This window comes from Mauremys reevesii, linkage group 1 (genome assembly GCF_016161935.1).
Source record: "Mauremys reevesii isolate NIE-2019 linkage group 1, ASM1616193v1, whole genome shotgun sequence".
NCBI classification, from domain to species: Eukaryota; Metazoa; Chordata; order Testudines; family Geoemydidae; genus Mauremys; species Mauremys reevesii.
In genome coordinates this window covers 243,332,803-243,355,180 of record NC_052623.1, presented here as the reverse complement: position 1 = coordinate 243,355,180, position 22,378 = coordinate 243,332,803, and the positions used below count along the sequence as shown (strand labels likewise).

The 22,378-nt window shown below is 41.7% G+C and overlaps 1 protein-coding gene across 1 annotated transcript; it reads right to left on the bottom strand.

Annotated features, from left to right (window-relative positions):
• Positions 1-876: 876 nt before the first annotated feature.
• LOC120372961 (solute carrier organic anion transporter family member 1A2-like) lies at positions 877-18,690 on the bottom strand. Its single transcript, XM_039490637.1, has 14 exons — positions 18,631-18,690; positions 17,197-17,338; positions 14,886-15,018; positions 13,552-13,661; positions 11,139-11,285; positions 9,754-9,852; positions 9,073-9,297; positions 6,327-6,491; positions 6,019-6,214; positions 4,804-4,969; positions 3,693-3,877; positions 3,073-3,137; positions 2,334-2,451; positions 877-1,036 (listed from the first exon to the last, which is right to left on the bottom strand). The coding sequence occupies exons 1-14, from the start codon at positions 18,688-18,690 to the stop codon at positions 877-879; spliced, it is 1,971 nt and encodes a 656-aa protein (XP_039346571.1).
• Between the last annotated feature and the right edge of the window lie 3,688 nt (positions 18,691-22,378).

Sequence of the window (22,378 nt, the reverse complement as noted above, 5' to 3'; positions counted from 1 at the left end):
CTATGCATCTTTTGTGCTGTCTAAAGAAAAAAGTCATGGTGTTAGAAATCCTTCTGTGATCCCTGTGTCTATTTGCACTGTGTCCCTGAAGAGATAAACTGTAAACTGCCTGCAAGGTTGGAGCTCTGGGAAAGGTGTGCCTAAGCTACTCAGGGAGCTGGCATTAGTCTCAAGACCTAAGCAGTTGGCTGCAAAGTCCCGGCTCTCAGAAATGAGTGCTAAATGCAGGATCTGTACTCTGAGCGTCTACCTAGAGACCCAAAACCAGAGGCATTGCCTGGATTCTGCTTGAACTCAGCAAGCCAGAAGTACACAGGTCCAGTGCTGGCATCCAAAACCAGCAAGCTGTGAGTGTCCAGCAAGGGGAACTTGACCATGGCTGTGACACCTCACAACAGGATAAATAAGTATTACCTGCATCTTGGGAAACTGAGGCACAGAGAGTTAAATGACTTGCCTAAGATCACAAAGTGAGGTTGTGACGGAACTGGATGTAGAATTCAAGGATGAAATCCTGGCCCTATTGAACTCCATGGCAAAAGTTCCACTACTTCAATGGAGGCAGGATTTCACCTAAGCTATTTTTGATTCACAGTACTATCCTCAGATCACTAGCCTCTGACATTTCCTATGTTATTATAATATTGAGAGTTTCAGTTCTTTTATACCATTCACACACTTTTTTCCTGTCTACTGTCGTCTATATGATATTTTTAAGAAGGGAACTGAGAACTATCTATGTGTAATTATATTAGTCTCAGTCCAAGTGTTCACTAGTTTCAGTCACCAATCATTAGTAAAGATATGTTCAAGTTTACACTATGAGGCTGTCTCATGATGTGCCCTGCAAAAGTCTGAGCTTGAATGCTTCTCTGTTCAGCCATTTTGCTCTTCTATGTTCTCCATTGCCATTGGGGATCTCTTTAAGGTCTTCTCGTCAGAAGATTTAAGTTGTTTCTTTAAAATGAGGAGAATTAACACACATGGGATGTAGGACACTCCACGTAATATCGCTGGCAGTCCCAGGTAATACCATCTGGAATAAAAGGTGTGATTCATTAAAAACACGTCTGCTTGCAGCATTAGAGCATAGCTCTTTGTTCTTGTCACTGTAAAACCTCGCCACTCTGAAAGTATGCTAATGGCTTGAGCTGTGATTCTTTTGGATCTCAATGTACACGATCAGTACATGGATGAGGTAACGCTTAGGTCAGGGGTCGGCAAGCTTTCAGAAGTGCTGTGCCGAGTCTTCATTTATTCACTCTAATTTAAGGTTTTGCATGCCAGTCATACATTTTAACGTTTTTAGAAGGTCTCTTTCTATAAGTCTACAATATATAACTAAACTATTGTTGTATGTAAAGTAAATAAGTAAAAGTAAAGTAAAATGTTTAAGAAGCTTTATTTAAAATTAAATTAAAATGCAGAGCCCCCAGGCCCAGTGGCCCGGGCAGTGTGAGTGCCACTGAAAATCAGCTCGCGTGCCGCCTTCGGCACCCTTGCCATAGGTTGCCTACCCCTGGCTTAGGTTATTTAGGAGGTGGCATTCTTACTTCTGAGCCTATATTTAACCAATATTCTAACAGAGGTCTAGTGGATAGTGGCCTGCTGAATGGGGCCATTTTTTCAATGAGACATAAATGAGGAGCTGGATACGTGTGGTCTTTAAAGATCTCACAGCATTTCTTCTAGGACTACAGAGGGCTATAGCCATGGTATCCTAGACAAATTCCAACTTGGAAAAACTACATTCTCTCTACCTGAACTGCTCCTGAGATTCCATTTGGAGACCGTGTCCTTCACTTCCTATTCAAAGATGTTATGCAATGCTGCTGTCACCTGTTAAACAGCTTCCACTTTTCCCAACAGCAGCAGCTGCATTTCAGAGGTAGAAGCCCCATGGGGTAAGGCCTATCTTTTTGTTAGGTGTTTGTACAGCGCCTAACACAATGGAGTCCTAGTCCATCACTAGGGCCTATTGGCACTATGGTAATACAAATAAATAAATAAACACAATAATAAAATAATAATAATAATTAATAATAATACTTGCACCATAATAAAGCATTTTAGGATTCTTTGTGATGAAAGGGGTTATATTCAGGCATGATGCAATAACAAGAAACTTTTGTTCAGAAGCTGTTATGGAAACAGAATACGTGGCAAAGGTAACCTTAACAGGGAACTAGGTTGATAATGAAGAATGTTTATGGCCAACTCTATAATCCAATTTTGTGGTTTGTAAACGAGAGGAAGATCAATAGAACAGATACTATAGTGATGAACACAGTATAGAGGAATAGATATAGATAGGTGTGCAAAAGAAACTGTACCTGTATGTGACAGTATCATACATCCTACATGCTCCTTCACCACCACAACTCAGAGTTCCCCATTTCAAACATGTTGAGTCTATCAAAGCTCCAAAATAAATGGGAGATGGAATTCCAGCTAGAAGGGAAAGGTGTGACCGTGAGGATAATTAAGACATTTTTCAATGTTTTTGTAAGCAGCACACTTTTCTGCTGATTAATGGAATACATATAGGATCACAGTTCCTCCCTCTTCCTACATCAGCCCCCTTCTTTATAGTTCACACAAGCTTCTCTTTCCTTAGCCTCCTTCTCTGATTCCCACCTAAGTAGTTTCTTCCTTGATGCCTGTTTAGCACTTTATACACACTGCAGTTTAAGAACATACATACTGTAGTTGCCATTCAAAGTCAACATTTGCCCACACTCATCAAACAGAAATATTGAAGATACCTTGGGAGAGATGTTCTCTTCCAGCTGAACTATACTCAGTGAACATTCGGCAGGAGGAAAATGGCACAAGGTGGCTTTAAGATGGAGGCTGGTCAAGTCCCTGACATAAATTAGCCCAGACTGAAAGTTGCTCTAATTTGCACCCAGATGCCTCTGGCTCTAAAGCAAAGCTCATGTTTGCCTGGCCATGCCCCCTGTACCAGCAGTTCAGAGACGTTTTTTCAGATAAGTGGAGATGCATATTGTGAATACAACCTCTGCATTTGTCCTTGTTTGCACTCACAGCATGGTTTAAAACATTTCTTACCAAATACTCTTGAAGCAAGTGTATGGATACCCACACCAAATGACTTTTCTTCAGGCTTTAGAGACCTAAGCGAGAATTGCATTGTATATTTAACAACGTTGGCAATATAAACGTGAAACAAAGTTGCCATTGGTTTGTCAGTCAAATTCTGCATCAATCCAACTACCTTGGCCATTAATTACAGGGGTCCATTATCTTGATTAAGTGGCTCTCATGAAAGAGGCGGTCTTTTCGAGATCCTTGACCAAGACTTTTGAACGACCAGAGGAAAGGCTGCCCTCACATTACCATCCACTGTTTTGCAATGAGCCCATCGCAAGATGGGACCAGACTTTGGGAGTTAAATCAGGGCTGTGTTTATATGTATGCTGAGCAGATGTAATCAGTAAATTCATAGTTATTATGCACTTTGCTAAGGTGTCTCAGTAAACTGACTCAATGAGCTCCAATTAATCTGGGCAAAAGCAAAATCACCTTCCAAAGTTGAGAAGGCTTATCCTGAAATAGAAGCCCTACCAATCAGCAAAAGAAGACAGAGAACCTCCACCAACTCATAGGGACTCATGACCTCAGTATAAAATTTCTAGTAGGGTGCTTACAGTAAGCGTGTTCTACTGTACCTTATTAAAACCATATAGCCAGGCATGGCTCCTAAGGAATAAATGAAGCTGCAGACTATGGATAATATTAAAAAGTACTGAAGCATCATGTCACAGTTTGCTTCTTTGTCACACTGGCCCAGAACCGCAGAGACATTTCCAGATGAAAATCCAGAAGCTGCAACACAGGTGCAATTTTCAAATACCTGTCAAAAGATGGTTTTAATCATTTAGGCCCAGACTATAATACCCTTACACTGAGTAGTATCTTACACCATGTGAGGTGCCAATGAAGTCAATTCACAGAGCAAGAGAATAATGAACATGAGTAAGGCATCAAAATCTGTCCCTCTGTGTGATCTCGTAGTCATTTAAAATGTTTTTTATTGGTTCTCAGACTTTCTAAACTCTTCTTTGGTCTGTTTGTTATTTTGTTGTATTGCAGTTTTCATTCTCAGTCATGTTCCACCTAGCATAGAAGAATTTATAACTAAATCCTTATGGAAAATTCTTACCATATTAAGATGATAACCTCTCCACAGGGTTTTTGTTTGTATGTTAGCCATCCTGTTAGACATCATTATAGCCCTGCTTTAGAATTGTATTATTGTTGTGAGATTTCTAGTGCTTCCCAGTGTTTAAAAAGGTGGAGGGGAGAAGGGGGCACAAGGGTCAAAGACCTGACACCCCGCCCTCCATTTAAAATTGCACTTGGTTGATGAGGGGAGCACTTTAAGCACTATCTTACCAAAGCTGCTGCTTCCAGATTGTGATAGATCCCCAACTTTTTTAGACCATTTTAAACACTGGCACTTCCAGGTTTTAAACAAGTGGAAAATACCACAGGCATAACTTCTCGAATGTATTTTGGTATTTCCACTTCTGTCTATTCCATAAAAGTGAAGAGGCTTGTTCAATCTTCTGTTTTCTTTAAACTTAATTGAACTTTTTCAAGTTTCAAATTTTCAGATTCAGTTTGAATTTGGGGCAAAGGGTCAGGTCAGTCCTTATTGTATCCAAACCTCTTTGCCCATCTCTAATTATCACTCTATAAAGTCCTAGTCAAATGTATATGTATATATCCACTGCACTGTGCTATATAGATTTCATAATTTGAGCTGGTATGCCTTACTGTATATTTTCTTGTTCCATCTGAAGCTCTACAACCAGCAAGACAAGGTGAAACATACGTTATTCCATTCTCCCCACAAACAGGGTCCCACACTTTAATTGAGCAATCACAATCCCTGTTGCAGTCAGCAAGTAGGGTTATTTCCATGTGTGAGACCTGTTCTATTCTGAAATATATTTAAAAGGTGAACAAACAATTCAAGAGTTAAAAAACAACCATCACAACCACCACCTAAAACAACCCCCCAATAGAAGCTTCTTATCATTGACTATATAAACCCTCTCAGTAGGTCAGGAGCTTTTCCAGGACTTAGCCTTTCACTTCTTACATAAAACATTCATTGGTCAGACCCTTAGGGTTTAGTATTTCTTCTGTGTAATTTTTTTGGCTCAAGACATTGTACAGTCCACAGAGATATACTATGACTGCTGTACAACATGACTGTCATAGCCTGCGGTGCTAATATCGTCTACTCGTGTGTGTGCGTGTGTGTGTGTGTATGTAAGTATAGGTTTGTATACACACAGGCACACACCTACAGATTAGTGGCAACCTTCAAATCAAGAAACTGCAGATAAAACATTCCATGTTATCAACATGAAAATAATATTTAAATAACAAGCTCCTGTAGGTCCCTCTATGTTATTGCGATTGCATATGTGAATGGTCAGCCAGACACATAACTGGCCACTTACATCAGCAAATATCTGACTTGAATGTACAATTGTTTTAGTCACATGTGCAAGTGGGACATGCAGTTGTATGTGCATTTTTGTTTATGTATTGTTGCATGGAAGCTTTAGAAAACTGGTAGCAAACAGGCTATTTTAAATGTTCAGAACACATGAACACAGTTCACAGCCCTACAGCCCTTTCACCTCTTCCACTACACTCTCACTTTTGTTTGAGACCTAGTGTAGGTCATCTTCCAAGGAGAGTACTCAGTGGACTTAACCCACCGTGTTAACTAACTTCTTAACACTATAGTTTTAGATAAAGGGTGGGAGGATGAGCAGAGGAGGGAGAGAGAAACTCACTGCCTTTGCCTTCTTGGACATGGATGGTTTGGATAAATTAGAACCTGAATCTGAAGTGTTCCTGGTTTTGTTTTTGCAAAACCAAACTGTGGACTCCTTGGCCTGTTTCTAACTAGGAAATTTGTTTTATTACAAGGGGATGATGGATCATTTCAGTATTGTGATTTAAAGAACATACCCTTCATAGGAGACTGTTAGACCGGCAACTGGAGAATTGTCACAGACCGTGAAATAAGCAGCAAAGTAGATTAGGTATTCAGTTAAAGAGATCCAAAAGGCTATGTTGGCAGCTTGAATGGTACTTATCTTGAATTTCTTCATTAGAAAGCCTCCAAGAAAATATCCAATGCATATAACTGGTAAGTTGTAAACAGCTATGAAGACACAAGCAAATAAAGCTTTTCTTGTTGTGCAAATATTTATCATATAAGGCCCTCAGCAGAATCACCAGCTGGTAGGCAAAAACGAGATATAATGGGAGTGTACCTATTAAAAAGATGGCCTGTGATGCAGATTTCCCATACTGTTGTTCCAAATATTTTGGCATGAAGGTTATCATACCAATGAAAGCACTGAACTGCATCACAGTTATGCATATAAACAACATATAAACTGGGTTGTGAAACAGACTCCTGAGGAATGGGATGAAATCTGGAATGAAAGAATGTAACACGTTATTTTGAAGCTTTGCAAGATGACATTGCTCATTGTGGCTGAGGAAGGAGGGAAGCAGAGGTGGCCCTAAATTGGATCCAGTTCAAACCTGGGTTTGGTCAGAGGCCACAGACCTATTGTAACTAATACCATCTGGAATGGTCCCCTGGAAGGTCTTTTGCTAGCCCAGGATGTCCCTCTCCTACTCCAACACACCCCAATCCCAATGCAAGGAACTGCCTGTAAAGCACAACTGAGTGCTTCTCTTTTTTTTCTCTCTCTCTCTTTTTTTTTTCATGATGTATTTGTATAAGCCCTTCCAGTTGCTAAGAAACCATTTGGGTGGCATTAACTCGTTTTGGGTTTGGTTTCCTGCCCTCATCTTTTAAACAAAAACCTTCACTGGTTCTCTCCTTGTTTGAGCCTTCCCCTCCCCTCCATTTCCAATACAGGATCTTTTATTGTCCTCATTCCTTTCATGCAGGCATTCTTGGTTCCGTGCATTTTTCTTTCGTGGTGGAATTCATATGCATTTCATTTTTAATTATGACTTCTTTAAGCATGCCCCACATATATTAAATACACATGGATATTAATGCTTCTTCCCACTGCACCATGTTAACTAGATCTCATCATTCTTTCAGATTTTGCATTCCTGAAATGCTGCACTGCTAGTCTCATAATGGTTACCTAGGATCTAACCATTGGCTCCTCCATCACACTTCTAAGGACTTGATCCTGAGTTCTCATTCAGTCTCCCATTGATATTAGTGGGACTGGGTTTCTTTGGGAGTTATGCTTGCGAATCAGAACCTAAACCATAAAAAAAAAATCCTCTGTTTAATTTTTTGCACTAGCTAGTGTGCTGATCTACTGTCAAGAAACTTTGCAAAACAAACTCAAACTTTTGAGTTTGAGGGGGAACTTTTGAGGGGGAAGGAGGGATAGCTCAGTGGTTTGAGCATTGGCCTGCTTAAACCCACAGTTGTGAGTTCAATCCTTGAGGGGGCCACTTAGGGATCTAGGGCAAAAATTGGTCCTGCTAGTAAAGGCAGGGGGCTGGACTAGATGACCTTTCAAGGTCCCTTCCAGTTCTAGGAGATGGGTATATCTTTATTATTACCTTTTATAACACAATGATCACAATTTATCGAAAATGGGCACCGCTTTTCATTGAAATGTGTCCTTCAAGGGAGGGAGGACTAGTATCTCAGTAAATGAGAGCTAATATATCAGTCCCACAATATTGTTTAGTTTATAATAAAAAAATCAAATGGCTCTAATGGCTGAAATGCTACGAGCAGGCTGCCTTGTTTGTAGATGCCACATGGTCTAGGATCAAAACATTCTGGGGAAGGGATGGGAGCGTTAAGTTGAACTACACAAAGTGGATTTTTCACTTGAAACCAAGACACTTTTTAATTAGGGATTTTTAGGGTCAGTGGAACTTCCACATAAATATAATAAAAAGTGCTGCTCCTATGAATGATAATAGAAAGAAAAGTGCTCTCAAATAACACTACAGGACTAGAAATTCTGAGCTATGGAATGGGCACCTTTCTTTGTCAAAAGATTACTTCATGGAAGGAAAACTGGCTGTTGATTTTTGGACTACATGAATGAAAAGAAATGACCTTGTATTTAACAGAGTGAAGATTTAATATAGGTTTTCAAAAGTAACTAATGATTTGGGGTACATTGAATGTGAAGTGGCACCCATCTTGAGACACCTTCAAGGGATAAGATTTTCAGAGGGCATGTGCTCAGCCCTTTCTAAAAATTAGGGCCTGTTAAAATGTCTCTATTGGGACATCCACTACCACTAGCCGCTTCTGACAATCTTCTCCTATATTGAATTTTATTTATTTATGTTCCTAAAGGGCCAATATGAAGAGCTGGAAGACACACAGAAATTAACAGAAAAAACAAGGTATAGCACATATAGTAAACCTGGAAATTTGCAAATATAAAGCTTGTTATCTCTATCCGTGCAAAAGGAAAAAAAATTGCTAAATCTTTCTGGATAAAATCCACCTGTTTTGAGAGGCCTATGAACCACTTAAGTGCCTTGTAGGTCCTGTTTTGAGGATTTAATTGGGACTTAAGTGGCGCGCAGGCCTTGCACTGGTTCTCTGCCTGGGGAAGTGGGGAGGGGGGAGGATTTCACCCTCTAAGACTTGCAACTTCCTATGATTTTTTCAATTTCATTGTCTAAACTTTGTCAGTGTTCAGTAGTCTTACCCAGCTCTAGTTATAACTAGTGGTTGGCTGGAAGCAAAACTCCAGATCCAAATACCCCTGAAATTTAGGAGAAGTGGGGAGGTGAACTGGATCTCAAATTCACAGTAGGCGTTTATCTCTATAAGGGGCCAATCCAAAATCCCAGATCCAACACCCTTATACTTTGGAGAGTTTAAAATCACAGTGTGAATGGTGCAGCTTGGTACCATCTTTAGTTATAAAACACAGAGTCCAGTCATATAGAGAAAAGAAAGACTTACCTAGCATGGCGCTGGTTTTAATGTGTTCTACCATATAACAACAATGGTACATTCAGGAGATAGTTAGCTTAACTTACCTTTAGTGATTTCACGCATTTTCCGTCCGGCACCTCTCTCTTGTAGCAGTGATGCATTTCTCATACTTAATAACTCAGTCTCGTTTGCTTGTCCCTCCTTTGGAAGGGATTTGGGCAGAAAACAAAAAGGTATTCCAGCGAGCAGATTTACTGATCCACAAATCAGAATGCCCAGCCACCATGCTCCAACCCAACGGGCATCAGTAAGTGTTATAGTCACCTCTTCTAAAAATAAATGGACACACATCTGATTAACTCTGAGTTATCTTTCCCTGTGGTCATTGGTTGTGCTGGTTACTTCTCATATTTAAGATAAAATAAAACTGTGTGAAAGATTCAAAGTATATCTTTGAATGAGGCTTGTGGAGGTCACCAATATCTCTCTCTTATGCAAATAATTTATCTATCAAATCTGGGTGTTTTATATTGAATATGTTTTTCTTCACTGTTAAACTATCTCAGATTACAGAATAATTTAGCAAATAATATGTTTGACAGACTCTTTCACTCATGTTTGAATTCAGGTGATTTTGTTGAACTGAACAACATATGATATCCCATCAGAAAACTATTACTAGCAAACTGGCATAAAACCACAAGGGCAGTTGATGGTGAGATATACACAAATCATCCTTGTTGATTAATACATACAGATTTTATTTATATATATTAGTTCAATACCTATATCTGTGAATCCCAGATCCACATACAGCTGTGCACAATATGATCCCAACATTAAACCAAGAAAAGGCCCTATCACGGTTGCTACCTGTAGGCACCCTAAAATTGGGGAAAGGGGAAAAATACACAAAATTAGAAACCATAGAGAGTTATTTTCATGGAAAATAGTTTTGCTTTTAGCCTAGTTCAATTGATTGGGCACATAGGAAGGGAGTGTCGTCTAGTGGTTAACGCAGTGGACTTTGAGTCAGAACTCCTGGGTTCTCTTCCCAGCTCTGTCGCTGACTTGCTTCTACTCTACTCCACGCTAAGGCCTCAGCTGTAATATTGTGCCCAGTTCTGGGCACCACATTTCAGGAAAGATGTGAACAAATTGGAGAAAGTCCAGAGAAGAGCAACAATAATGATGGAAGATCTAGAAAACCTGACATACAAGGAAAGATTGAAAAAACTGGGTTTGTTTAGTCTGGAGAAGAAATGACTGAGGGGGAACGTTTTTAAATACGTAAAAGGTAGGAGGAAAGTAAGAAATTCTTCTCATTAACCTCTGAGGAAAGGATGAGAAGCAATGGGTTTAAATTGCAGCAAGGAAGGTTTAGATTCGACATTAGGAAAAACTTCCTAACTGTCAGGGTAGTTAAGCACTAGAACAAATTTCCTAGGGAAGTTGTGGAGTCTCCATCATTGGAGGTTATTAAGAACAAGTTAGACAAACACCTGTCAGAAGAGGTCTAGTTATTGCTTAGTCCTGCCTGGTGTGCAGGGGACTGGACCTAGATGACTTATTGAGGTCCCTGACAGTCCTACACTTCTATGATTCTCTAGGCGCCCTAGCATATTTTGTTCTCTGGTTGACTCTTAATATCAGGTCTGCTTGCTTATAAATCTGAACTTCACTTCTGTCCCTGTTCATCAATATTTGCTTCATGGGCCTGAGTCTTTCCATTGATTTTAATGGGCTTTGGATCAAGCCCTCTGGTTTTTGTTTAGTCAAATATACCAACCAAGTAACTTTTTCACTAGACTATTTACAGAAAGTGAATGCTAAAGGCACAAGGGTAAATTCCTGAACCCAGGCAGAGCTCCATTGATTTAAGTAGGGCTCCACCAATGTTCAAGGGTCTGCCAAGTTGATTCTCAATGCAGGATCCCAGCCTACATGGGTGCAAATACAATCGATGAACGTTCAAATTCATTTAAACATTTGAACAAATAGTTGAATGACATTTTCTGGAGTGTGCGCCCACTTCTAACTATAGGTAAATAAATAAATAAAAATGGTGCACTATTTACCTTGAAAAGCCAAAAAGGGTGGGTGGGGGGGGGATTTTTTTTTTAAGCCAGCACACACAACATGACACAAGACTGAGCACTAGAAGATATACCTATGTAAAAAGGTGAATTTTCTGCTTTGGAAAAATCCTCCACATATGAAATGACTAATGGCATGATGGGAGTTTCACCAATGCCCCGTATTATGTTTCCTACCAACACAAACACCCACATCAAGGACCCAGACTTTTGTTCGCACTCTGTGAATAAAACAAGAAACCTGTATTAGTGGTTTTAATGTCACCTGGAAATGAAATATTTTCTACAAAGAGAAATGAATATGAAAAGCCATCTAACCACTTAGGGTTTGGTAGCGCTATAATAGGCCCAGCCCCGAGAATGGGGAAATGAGGAGTCATACACAGTAACCCAGTCAGAGAACCCTGCTGCTACGTCACTTTATGGAGTGCAACTTACTCCCTTAACACAGTCAGTCAGCAGTGTTGGTCACTGCCTAGGCCAGTACTTTGCCTCCTGTCCACCCTACTGGGCCACTGTCACTTTGAGGTCAGTAGCAGACAATGGTGCCTGCATTCTTGTGAGCACAAGATTCTGCAATTCTGCCTGGCCTTTAGGTGAAGGTCCTTGCACCATGTTTTCCTCCTCCAAAATTGCTGTTTACCTGCATAAAGACCTGGCAGAATTTGACCTCTAGATAATTCATGGAATAGATGTGTATCCTTAAAATGACAGACAAACACTTTTGTGAACCAAAAGTGAGAGATGATTGAAAAACAGCATTTCTGTCCCATGGAACATAATGATATTTCACCATTTGTTTCCATCCTAAATGAGTACAAAATATCAAAACTTTTCTTAAAATAAAAAAAGTTGTAGAAAATTTCAGTGTGGAAATGGTGCATTATATTTTGACATTTTTGATCAAAATGAAACATTTTGACAGTTCCAAACCAAACCAAAACTGGTTCTGCTTCCCTCTCTCCTGATTCTTTCCTATGGGTACTGCTACCTGGCTACACAACATCTCCCATGGTCTCTCCCTGTGGCTTGCTATGCTCACTGTTTTGGGTTGAACTCCCTGAAATGAAGCATTTTTTTTCAAGATTCCTGATCAAAAATTTGCTGAAGATTATCTTTTCCTGCAGAAAACTGATTTTTAAAAAATCTCATTTTCCAATATGAAAATGTTTCACTTGAAATTTTTCTGCCAGCCCTCCTGAAAGCTTTTTTTCCTTTCGAGACCTGACTTAAGGTTCCCAAAACTGATGCCACCATTAGGGCTACCTTGAGACTACGGGGCTGAGATAGCCCAAACTTCAGCAACCTTGTCAGGAGTTTCAGTTTACACTTGTATAAAACCAATATTTTGTGCTATCACTTAAACTGAAAACTCAGGCTGAAAGTTCATACAGAGTGATGCAAATCTAACAATGTTCATAGTGAGACCAGAATAATTTGCCCAAAGCAAAGGACTGGGAATCAGGACTTCTGGGTTTTATTCCTTACTTGCATAGTGATTTGCTGTATAACCTAGGCAGACTGTTTAACTTCTCTGTGTATCATATTCTACCTTCATAAAATGAGGCAAACAATTCTCTAAATCCTCAGATGAAAGGTGATATGTAACACAAAGTGTGGTTGTTATATAGCATGTAGAGGGGTGAAAGTAGCATGCAGTATTTTAATTTTTCTTTAAGTTCCAGAGCAGTGATGTACAGCCATGAAGAGCTTGAAGGCCATGTTCTTCATTAAACTGAGCCACAAAGAACCACCTAATAATGACATCCTGTCTTCATATTGAAAAGTTCGCAAAATAATATTACATCAGCATGATACAACCTTATCATAGACTGATGGAACACCATGGCCAAAATATAACAACTTAGTGGCAGGATGCTATACCATGAGTATTTCATTGGTCTCTGCAGTGCCATTTGATAACAATATCATTAATTGACATTAATACGGCAGTGGCAAGGTACTTGCCCATTTCAAGCAATAAAATAAGCTACAGACCCTAGTTTATACCACCTAGTTTCTCCCCCATCACACATACCATCTATTGAAAGGGAGTAGATCCTATTTCTCCTCTCTGCTCCTACTCCTCCTTTTCTCCACTGCTTGATACAACAAGGTGGGATTCTTATATCTCTTACCCATTTTCCCAGCACTCGCAATGCTGCCTTGTGTGTGTGAGGTAGCCTGGAGAGTGTTTCCAAAATCTGTGTTCTGTTAGCTTTTCCCACACTCCGGCAATGAAAGGAGGCCCACCCATTCCTGTGAACACTGTAAGACCTGCAAGTGGAGCCATGAATGTCTCTAGGGCCACAGACTATTACACTACCCTAAAGAAAAAGACTAAGGTGAGGAAACTGCCTGAGCTCTGCAGCTTTTATACCTAACCTTGAGGCCTTGAAAAAGCATTAATGAAACACATCCAGCCTACTCAAATCATACAAAAGTAATTAAGCAAAAAAGGAGTGCTAGACATAGAAAGAGACGCACCTGCTGGTTGTTTCTCCATATGTGTGGAGGACTGGCTTTGATTTATGAGACACATGGACATGCTTGATGAAGAATTCTCTAATGGTGAAAGGGCAGTTTCATACTGATACCTGTTTGAGCCAAAGTAAAATTAAGAGAGAATATATCAGATCCAGCTCATAAAGCTGTTCTCTTGTATTGAAGCTGTTTAGAAAAGGAATGAGCAGATATAATAAGAACCAAAACTGCATCAAAAGTTCATTGAATGTTCCATTCATTAACCAAAAGTCATCTCTGGAATAAAGAAACTGTCATACTGGATCAGATGTGTGCTCTATCCAGTCCAGTATTCAGTCTCTGACAGAATCCAGTATCAGATATTTCAGATGAAAATGAAAGAAACCCCATAATAGAAACCTATATATTCTATATGTGCTTCAGCCAGAGAGCTGGGACTTGGAAAATCCATGCAGGAAAGAGTTGAATCAATCAAGGCCAGAGGAGATGAAGCCATGAAAAAGGATTTTATAGAGGGGGATACAAGTCAGTGATGTACATTGGTGATATTACTTGAGGTCATTGTAGGCGTCATTACAAACATAGGAGATAGAGACTTCAGGGCCAAGGAAATATAATAAGGTATACTAATAATACTACTATGGTATCCTAATACGGTAGTAATAAAGGGCAATGCAACTTGGAGCTGCATATGCTGAGACATTACAGAGCAGGGAGGTAATCATCCATGGTGCCAGGTGCCCATTCGGATCAGGAGATGAAACAAAATGGAAGAACATAGGTTGCCCCATAGGCGCCGACTCCATGGGTGCTCCAGTGCTCAGCACCCATCTGCCACAGCTGTTTGGTGGTGCCACTGATCAGCTGTTTGGTGGCTGGGGGAGGGCGGAAAGCAGCGAACGGGGCCTTGGGGGAGGGGTTAAAGAGGGGTCAGGAAGAGGCGGAGTGAGGGTGGAGCCTCAGGAGAGGGGCAGAGTGGGGGTGCGAAGACGCAGGGCAGGGCCTCGGGAGGGAGCAGGGGAGGGGAGGGGCCTTGGGGCAGAGCAGGAGTGGAGCACCCTTGAGAAAAAATAAAAGTCAGCACCTATGGGTTGCCCAGTAGAGATGTGAATCTCCCAACCATTAATCTGTGTATAGGAGGTAGTTGTTAACTTTTGAAGCTCTTGCAAAAAAAAAAAAAAAAGAAGAAAAGAAAAGAAAAGAAAAAAAAGGACCAGATTCTGATACCCTGATTCATGCTGAGTGTACCTTACTCCACAAGTGGTCCTACTGAATAACGTATTACTCAAGGGGAGTAAGGATACCACAATCTGGTCCACCATTAGCTAAATACTCACCGTTCCATGAGAAAGTGAGGTAGTGATATCAAAAGACAGGCAAAAGACATAACTGTGCACCCCAAAGCAATTATTCTTGGTCTATGAAGTTTTGCACCAAAGTAACTCACAAATGCTATCACCAACAAGTTTCCTGCAGAAAGAAGAGCATGGTTCATTTTCACGTTTACATGCCAAGTTACCTTATTTGGGTGTTACTGTACTAGCAAGGGGATTGGCTAGATGATTAAATAAGACTTTTCCATCTATGACGTCAGTATTTTTTGCGTAAAGGGTTAGGCCAACTAGGAAATATTCTGATAATAGAACGTTAAATAAAGTAGAAATCATGACTAAAGAGGAGAATATCAACTGAGGCTGTCAGAAGAAGAAAACAACCACCTGCATACTAAATTACTGCCGTCAGTGCAGTTTCAGAGAAATGTAAATTACAAGTTAACGGAGAAAACACAGATGAATACAGAAATCCATGTGAATTAGAGCTGGGTGAAATTTATTCAGCAAATAAAAATTTGCCAAAAATGCCTTTTTCAGGGCACTGGCACTATTTAAAATTTGGGTCTAATTGAGCTATTAATTTCAGCTGAAAAACAATTGAAAACAAACATTTTGAAATGTCAAAAGACTATCCTGGGTGGATTTGTATGTCCCTCACAGGTCCCTCCCTCCAAGGGCTCCATTCTGAGCTGCCTTATGGGACTGCTTGCAGAGTGGGCAGGTAGGGGAGAGAAGTGGAAGAATCCTTGGCTCCATCCCCCACCACTGCATCGGCCAGCATCAATGAGCCGGCATTCCAGGGGAAATAATCTGTGCCAGTTATGGGGCTAATGCAGATTCCTTCCTCCCGAAGCAAGGGGTAATCAGGACCTACACTGTAAAGCACACCCTTTTAGAGTCAAAGCCCAGTTCCTGGTCTGCTCCTGTAGCAGCTCAGCTACCTGGTGCCCTTTGCTCGAGGCTTGTGCCAAAGCCACACATGAGCCCTATGTTTGGCCTTAATCGACCTCACTGGGCTCAGTAATAGCAGAACTGAGAGCTTTTCGTACAATATCACAGGTATGAGCCTTTTCTTTTTTTTTTAAGACTCTTTTTGGATCTCATTTTGTCCCCACACACCTAGAATCCCAGCTTTTAAAAGACCATATTGAATCTAGGTGCTGCAGAACACAAGCTGCCCTGAGTAATGGGTGGCCCATAGCTGCACTACCCAAGAAACAGACGAGGGAGGAAATTGTGACACTCAGAGGGATTCCTCCTTGCTCTGGGGCAAAATAATCTGCTGTAAATCTATACCTGTTGTGGAGGCAGGGGTGGCTCTAGCTTTTTTGCCTCCCCAAGCATGGCAGTCAGGCAGCCTTTGGCGGTGCGCCTGTGGGAGGTCCCCGGTCCCGCAGATTTGGCGTACCTGCTGCCGAATTGCCACCGAATCCGGGACCGACGGACCTCCCGCAGGCAAGTCACCAAAGGCTGCCTGACTGCTGCCCTCGCAGGGACCGGCAGAGCGCCCCCTGCAGCTTGCTGCACCCCAGGCACACGCTTGGAGCACTGGTGCCTGAAGCCACCACAGTGTGGAAGCAGGGGTCTGTCTGTCCCTTCTCCCTGCTCTCTCACTCCCCACTCACTGGTATGGGAGACGGAGTATTGGCCCCAATGGGGGCTACACTCCCCTAGCCCTATGATCTATGAGGCAGGTAGCCAGAAACAGGAATCAGGAGGGTGCCACAATTCCAGGGGACAATCCTGCTCTTAAGCATTAAAGTGTATATAGTTGTTTTCTGAAAAGTGACCAAAAAAATAGCACCTTCTTTCTCAACGGATCTGCTCCCTGTCTGTTCAGAGTCAAATCTCCAAACTTTAATTACAAAAGTATGTTTTTACAGCTTTTTACTCCTTTGAGATCTGCCCACCTGTAAAACAAGGATAAAAATACTTACTCGTGTAAAGAATTTTGAGATCTGCTGATGAACAGTGCCATATAAATGTTAAATAGTATCTTTGGTGTTAAACTGGACGTTCTATTGGCAAACTATAACAGTCAGGTGCTCTTTGGCAGCTCTTAAGCAGATCCAGGAGCTAGTCGAATCAGAGTTTGCATCTGCATTCCCTTTGTCACATAAATGGTCCCATTGATTTCAATGGGCCTAAATACACGAGTCATAGTTTATAGGATCTGGTCACAGACACATCTATAGGTCACACAATGGCTGCAAAACCAGACAAACTTATGAAAAAAAGGAAGAGCCGAAACAGCCCCTCATCCAAGCTGTGGAAAAATACTGTTTTGTCAAAGAATATTAAAATAAATGATTACCAATTTCAAAGCTTCCATTAATAATGCCCACCAGAGAGGCTGGAATATTAAATCTTCTCTCTATCTGTGTGAGCATGCTATTCATGTAAGCCCCAGACATAGTTTTAGCTAGATATGCAAGTGATGATGCCAGCAGAAATACCTGGGAGAGGAAGAGAAGAATACATGCACAAATTAACAAAAGTATGGCTATTTAGGCATACTTCATAGCTACTTTCCCCAACAACGTTGTGTTTCCAGTGAAAGCTAATACTTAGTCTTGGAGTTTTGAACTAAATACAAATTCAACTCCATACACTTTATCTGCTGTACTTGTGCATAGTGTTTGACTTCAGTGGGACTACATGCGTGAATAAGGAGAGCAGTATTTTATCTTCCATCTGTTCACATACATCTGTGTTATCATTGCTGTTCATCCTTCAGAACCCTCGGATCCCCATTCTTCACCAGACACTACTTAACATGGAGTTCTATAGCCAAGGATGTGTTTGAGGTTCATTTTTAGAAAATATAGGTGCTCAGCAATTTCCCCATTGAGCAGATGTCTGTTGCAAGAGCGCCATCTGTGGGACTGAATAACATATGCACCAAAGGAAAAAGAATCCCAACCAAGTTAGTGACCTGAAAGGCCTTTGGCTTTACTTATGTGGGTCATCAGTTACTCACAGGAGCGGTCCCCTTGGCTTTGAGAGGACTACTTGTGTGAGTATCTACTCTCCCATGTGAGCAGGGTTCACAATCTGGCCCAACATTAGTAAATTTAAAATATTAATGGTAAATAATATGTCCTTTTTTCAAGTAATGTTTAGTAATTGACAAGAGATGATTTAAATACAAATGCACTCATTTGCTGAGTGATGCCTTTACATCTGGGGGTATTATTTAGTAAACACGAAATAAAAATAATAATATTTTTCAGTAACTTAACGATCATTTTCAAGCATAGGAAACGCTAGTAACAAACAGTGACTGTGAAATATTAATACAAAATGAAGCCTCTAAGCTTCTTTTTTTAAAAACTGGCACAATTCAGTATATTCAAAACAAAATATTAGCTCATCACAAGTATTTTTGACTCCATATCTGACATGTCACCTTTGCCAAGAATCCTTTAGCGGTTTCCAGAAATCTATAGCAGAGGTATCTATAGCAGAGGAAGGGAAATCCCCTCAGTCCCGCCTTCAGTTTGGAGGGGAGTTTTAACAAGGAGCTTTCAAGTGCTCCCTCCAGTGCATCACAGAGCTTAAGGTGATGGACATTAAACAACATTTTAAAATAAACTATGTTTGAACTTTATGGTTAACTGTGAGCTTTAAAAATAATCAATGCTTGCTACCTTTGTACCTACAATTCCATTGGTTTATAACTTTTAACCTAGAGGCAAGCAGCTACAACAACTGTGTGTATAAGTAAATAAAATAATTAAAAGATCACCTTAAGCTTGGAAATACAGCAGAATTTCTCAGTTGCAGCTGGTTTCTTAGTTTCTTTCATGTTGCTTTTTTAAGGTGGCTCTGGATGTTTGCTTGTGAAAATTTCTATTGAGGCTACTATCGTATAAAAGAAAGTAAAGAAACCATAGTAAAGGAATATTCTCAAAAATACAACAGAATCCTTCTGAGATTCAATAATATCACTAAACTGGAGTAGTTTCCATTCAAAATAGTGAGCACAATTAAATACATAAATAAGAAATTAGGCCATTATGGAAATGAATTATAAACTTTTCTAATTTAGATATTTTAAGACATGAAGCTCAAAACTCGAAGGTGCTGGCCACCTCTTATGAGATAATAATCACCGATGGTGATTAAAGGCACACAGGTGCCCAAGCAGAATCAGGCCCTTGGCTGATGGTCTCTGCGGCTCACTTGTGAAATGGTCATGTGCATAATAGAGAAGGAAGATTGGCTACCAGCATAAAGCCATAATCTGTGTCCATGCATTCTGATATCCTGTCTCCAATAATAGCCAGTACACGAGGCTTCGGAGGAAGGAGCAAAAACCTATTATGGGCAATTATATACTAACCTGCTCATACAGGATGTTTCTTCCCAACAACCGTCAATGAATGGTTAAGGTATACCTTGAAGCACAAAGGTTTCTATCCATCATGATTTTTTTATCCTATCTAATGTAACTATGCATGTTCTTTTAGCCACATCAATGTCATCTAGTCCTATTCTGAATGCTATTATCGCCCCAATCCAACTTCCACTTAAGTCAATGGAAGCTTTTCTATTCAGTTTAATGGAAGCTAGATTGGGACCTAATCTCTTGGTTTCAAGTTGTATGGGGGGAAAAAAACAAAAAACCCTGGACTGGCCTAAAATATTGAACTGAACTGAACCAGAAACAGTTTTCCCATAAACATCTTGGTAATTATTACACTCTACTTGATTCATTTGCTCAGAGAGCCTCCTACCTTTACTTATTCTTCCTGGTATTTTAGTAGATCTAGCAGCTCTGCTGAACCAGCAGCTGTCTTCAAATCTCAGGCATTCTGGGACTTTTCCAAGATGTGAGCGGAGAAAGGGCAATACATTCTGGGGCACCACTGACCTGGAAAAGCCCCTGAGTGTTTGAGATTTAACTACAGCAGGAAGCCAGAGTGAAGCAGAGAAAATGCCTAAATCGAAGGAATTTACCTTTAATGACTGTTGTCAAAGATCGCCTTCCTCTGCAGCACGAGGCACAGGTCACTTGTAGGTTTATACTAGTATAAATGCTGGATTCTCTATAACCTGAAGTCTTGAAATCATGAACTTCAGTAACTCAGCCAGAGGTTAGAGGTCTATTACAGGAGTGGGTGGGTGCAGTTCCGTGGCCTGTGATGTGCAGGAGGTCAGACTAGACAATCACAATGATCCCTTCTGGCCTTAAAGGGCTCCATTAACTCAAGTTATATAATACAGTTACCTGCTGGCTGTAAGGGAGGGAATGTGAACAATTTAAGAGTGAGCTAGAGCTCAGCCAGACTCTAACTTACGTAAGGCCGGCAGCAGCGGGTGGGATAGAACCTGAGGCCTCTGGAGCTTAGTGCATGAGCCTCTACTGCATGAGCTAAAAGCCATGAGACTGTTAGCTAAGACTGTAGAGCACACTCATTAACCTCTCTCTAAATCAGGGGTGCGCAAACTGCGGCCCACAAGCCACATCCGGACCATCAGACCATTTAATCTGACCCTCAGCTCCCACCAGGGAGCGGGGTTGGGGGTTTGCCCCGTTCCGACGCTCCAGCCAGGGAGCGGGGTCGGGTACTTGCCCCACTCCGCATGGCTCCCAGGAAGCAGCCATCATAACCCCCCTATGACTCCTATGTAGTACACGGAGGTGTGGCCAGGCGGCTCTGTGTGCTGCCCTGTCTGCAGGTGCCACCCCTGCAGCTCCCATTGGCCACAGTTCCCTGCAGGGGTGGTGCCTGCGGATGGGGCACCCCTGAGCCCCCCCTGCTCCAATCCCCTGCCACAGCCTTGATTCCCCCTCCCACCCTCGATCCCAGTCCAGAGCCCCCTCTTGTACCCCAACCCCTCATCCCCAGCCACACCCTAGAGCCTGCACCCCCAGTCAGAGAACTCACACACACGCTGTGCCCCAACAGCCTGCTCCATCACTGATCCCCCTCCCACCCTCTGAACCCATTGGTCCCAGCCTAGAGCACCCTTCTTCACCCCAAACCCCTCATCCCCAGCCCCACCCCAGAGCCCACACCCCCAGCCAGAGCCCCTCACATCCCTCCCCACACCAACCCCCTGCCCCAGCCCTGATCCCCCTCCCGCCCTCTGAACCCCTTGGTCCCAGCCTGGAACCCCCTCCTGCACCCCAAACCCCTCATCCTCAGCCCCACCCCAGAGCCATCACCTCCCCCCGCACCGCAACCCAGAGCCCCCTCCTGCACCCTGAACTCATTTCTGGCCCCACCCCAGAGCCCGCACCCCCAGACAGAGCCCGCACCCCCTCCCAAACCCCTACCTCCAATTTCATGAGCATTCATGGCTCGCCATACAATTTCTATACCCCAATGTGGCCCTCAGGCCAAAACGTTTGCCCACCCCTGCTCTAAGTGGTCTCAGTGCCACTAGATGGGACAAAACACCACACCCAGGAGGTGTGTGAGTTACACTTACAACAGGAATGGATGTGGATTTATCAGTTCATCTCTTTCATCTCTTCTACTCTGCCTTATGATGTATTCTGGCTTTCCCATCTCGCAGCACCTGCTCCTCACAACCTACTTCACTTTACTGATCACAACTAAAAAAAAGAAACATCCTCCAGTAGACCTAACAGTGGCACTCAACTGCTCTTTCACAGTCTCTCTCTTTAATCCCACAAGATCAATCTCGTGGAACTGTAATTTCCACAGCAATGTTAATCCTTTCAAATGTATTTCTTCATTAACTTAATTCTTGGCCGATTCGCTAGCATTAACCCATATTACAGTCCAGCTTTCATCTCTTCATTTTCAGCCTTTAATGAAGCTAGACAGTATTATAACATTCATTTAACTATTTGCACTAACTAATGTAAGTGCTCCAGCATTTTAGACCATTACTGTAGTAGAATAAATGCTGTTTGTTTTTTATTGTGTAAGGCAAACACATCTACTTGCGAATTTTATTCCACTGCCAGGATTAAATTGCAGAGAGACAAGGTGGATAAGGTAAAGAAGAGCACAAAACTTGTCTCTTTCACCAACAGAACTTAGTAAAATAAAAGCTATTACCTCACCCACCTTGTGTCTCTAATATCCTGGACAAACATGGTTATAACAACAGTGCAAAGAGCTAAATTCTGATTATTAGGCTGAACATTTATTTGCTGAGTTTGATCACGAGAAAATGTATGCCTTGTTTTATGCAGATTGTGGCACATACAGCATGCCATAGCATGGGTAGCAGTATGTAGGCAACAGCAGTCTCCCTGAGGCCACTATGCCCTTCCTCCCCAGATATTGGGTGGAGAAAAGGTAGTATGGGGCAGGTAATGGGTGGATCTTTGGTTCTGCCAACATGCCAACCAGTTCAGCTGCACTGGCATATATGAGGACATATGCTGTGCTAGCTATGGGGTTGCCCCTGCTGGAGTAGAAGGAAACCAGGAGACAGATTATGATTCAGAATCACAATCAGTTTTCTGGTCTCCTCTTGGGGCATCACAACGTACTGTCCTACATATGGGG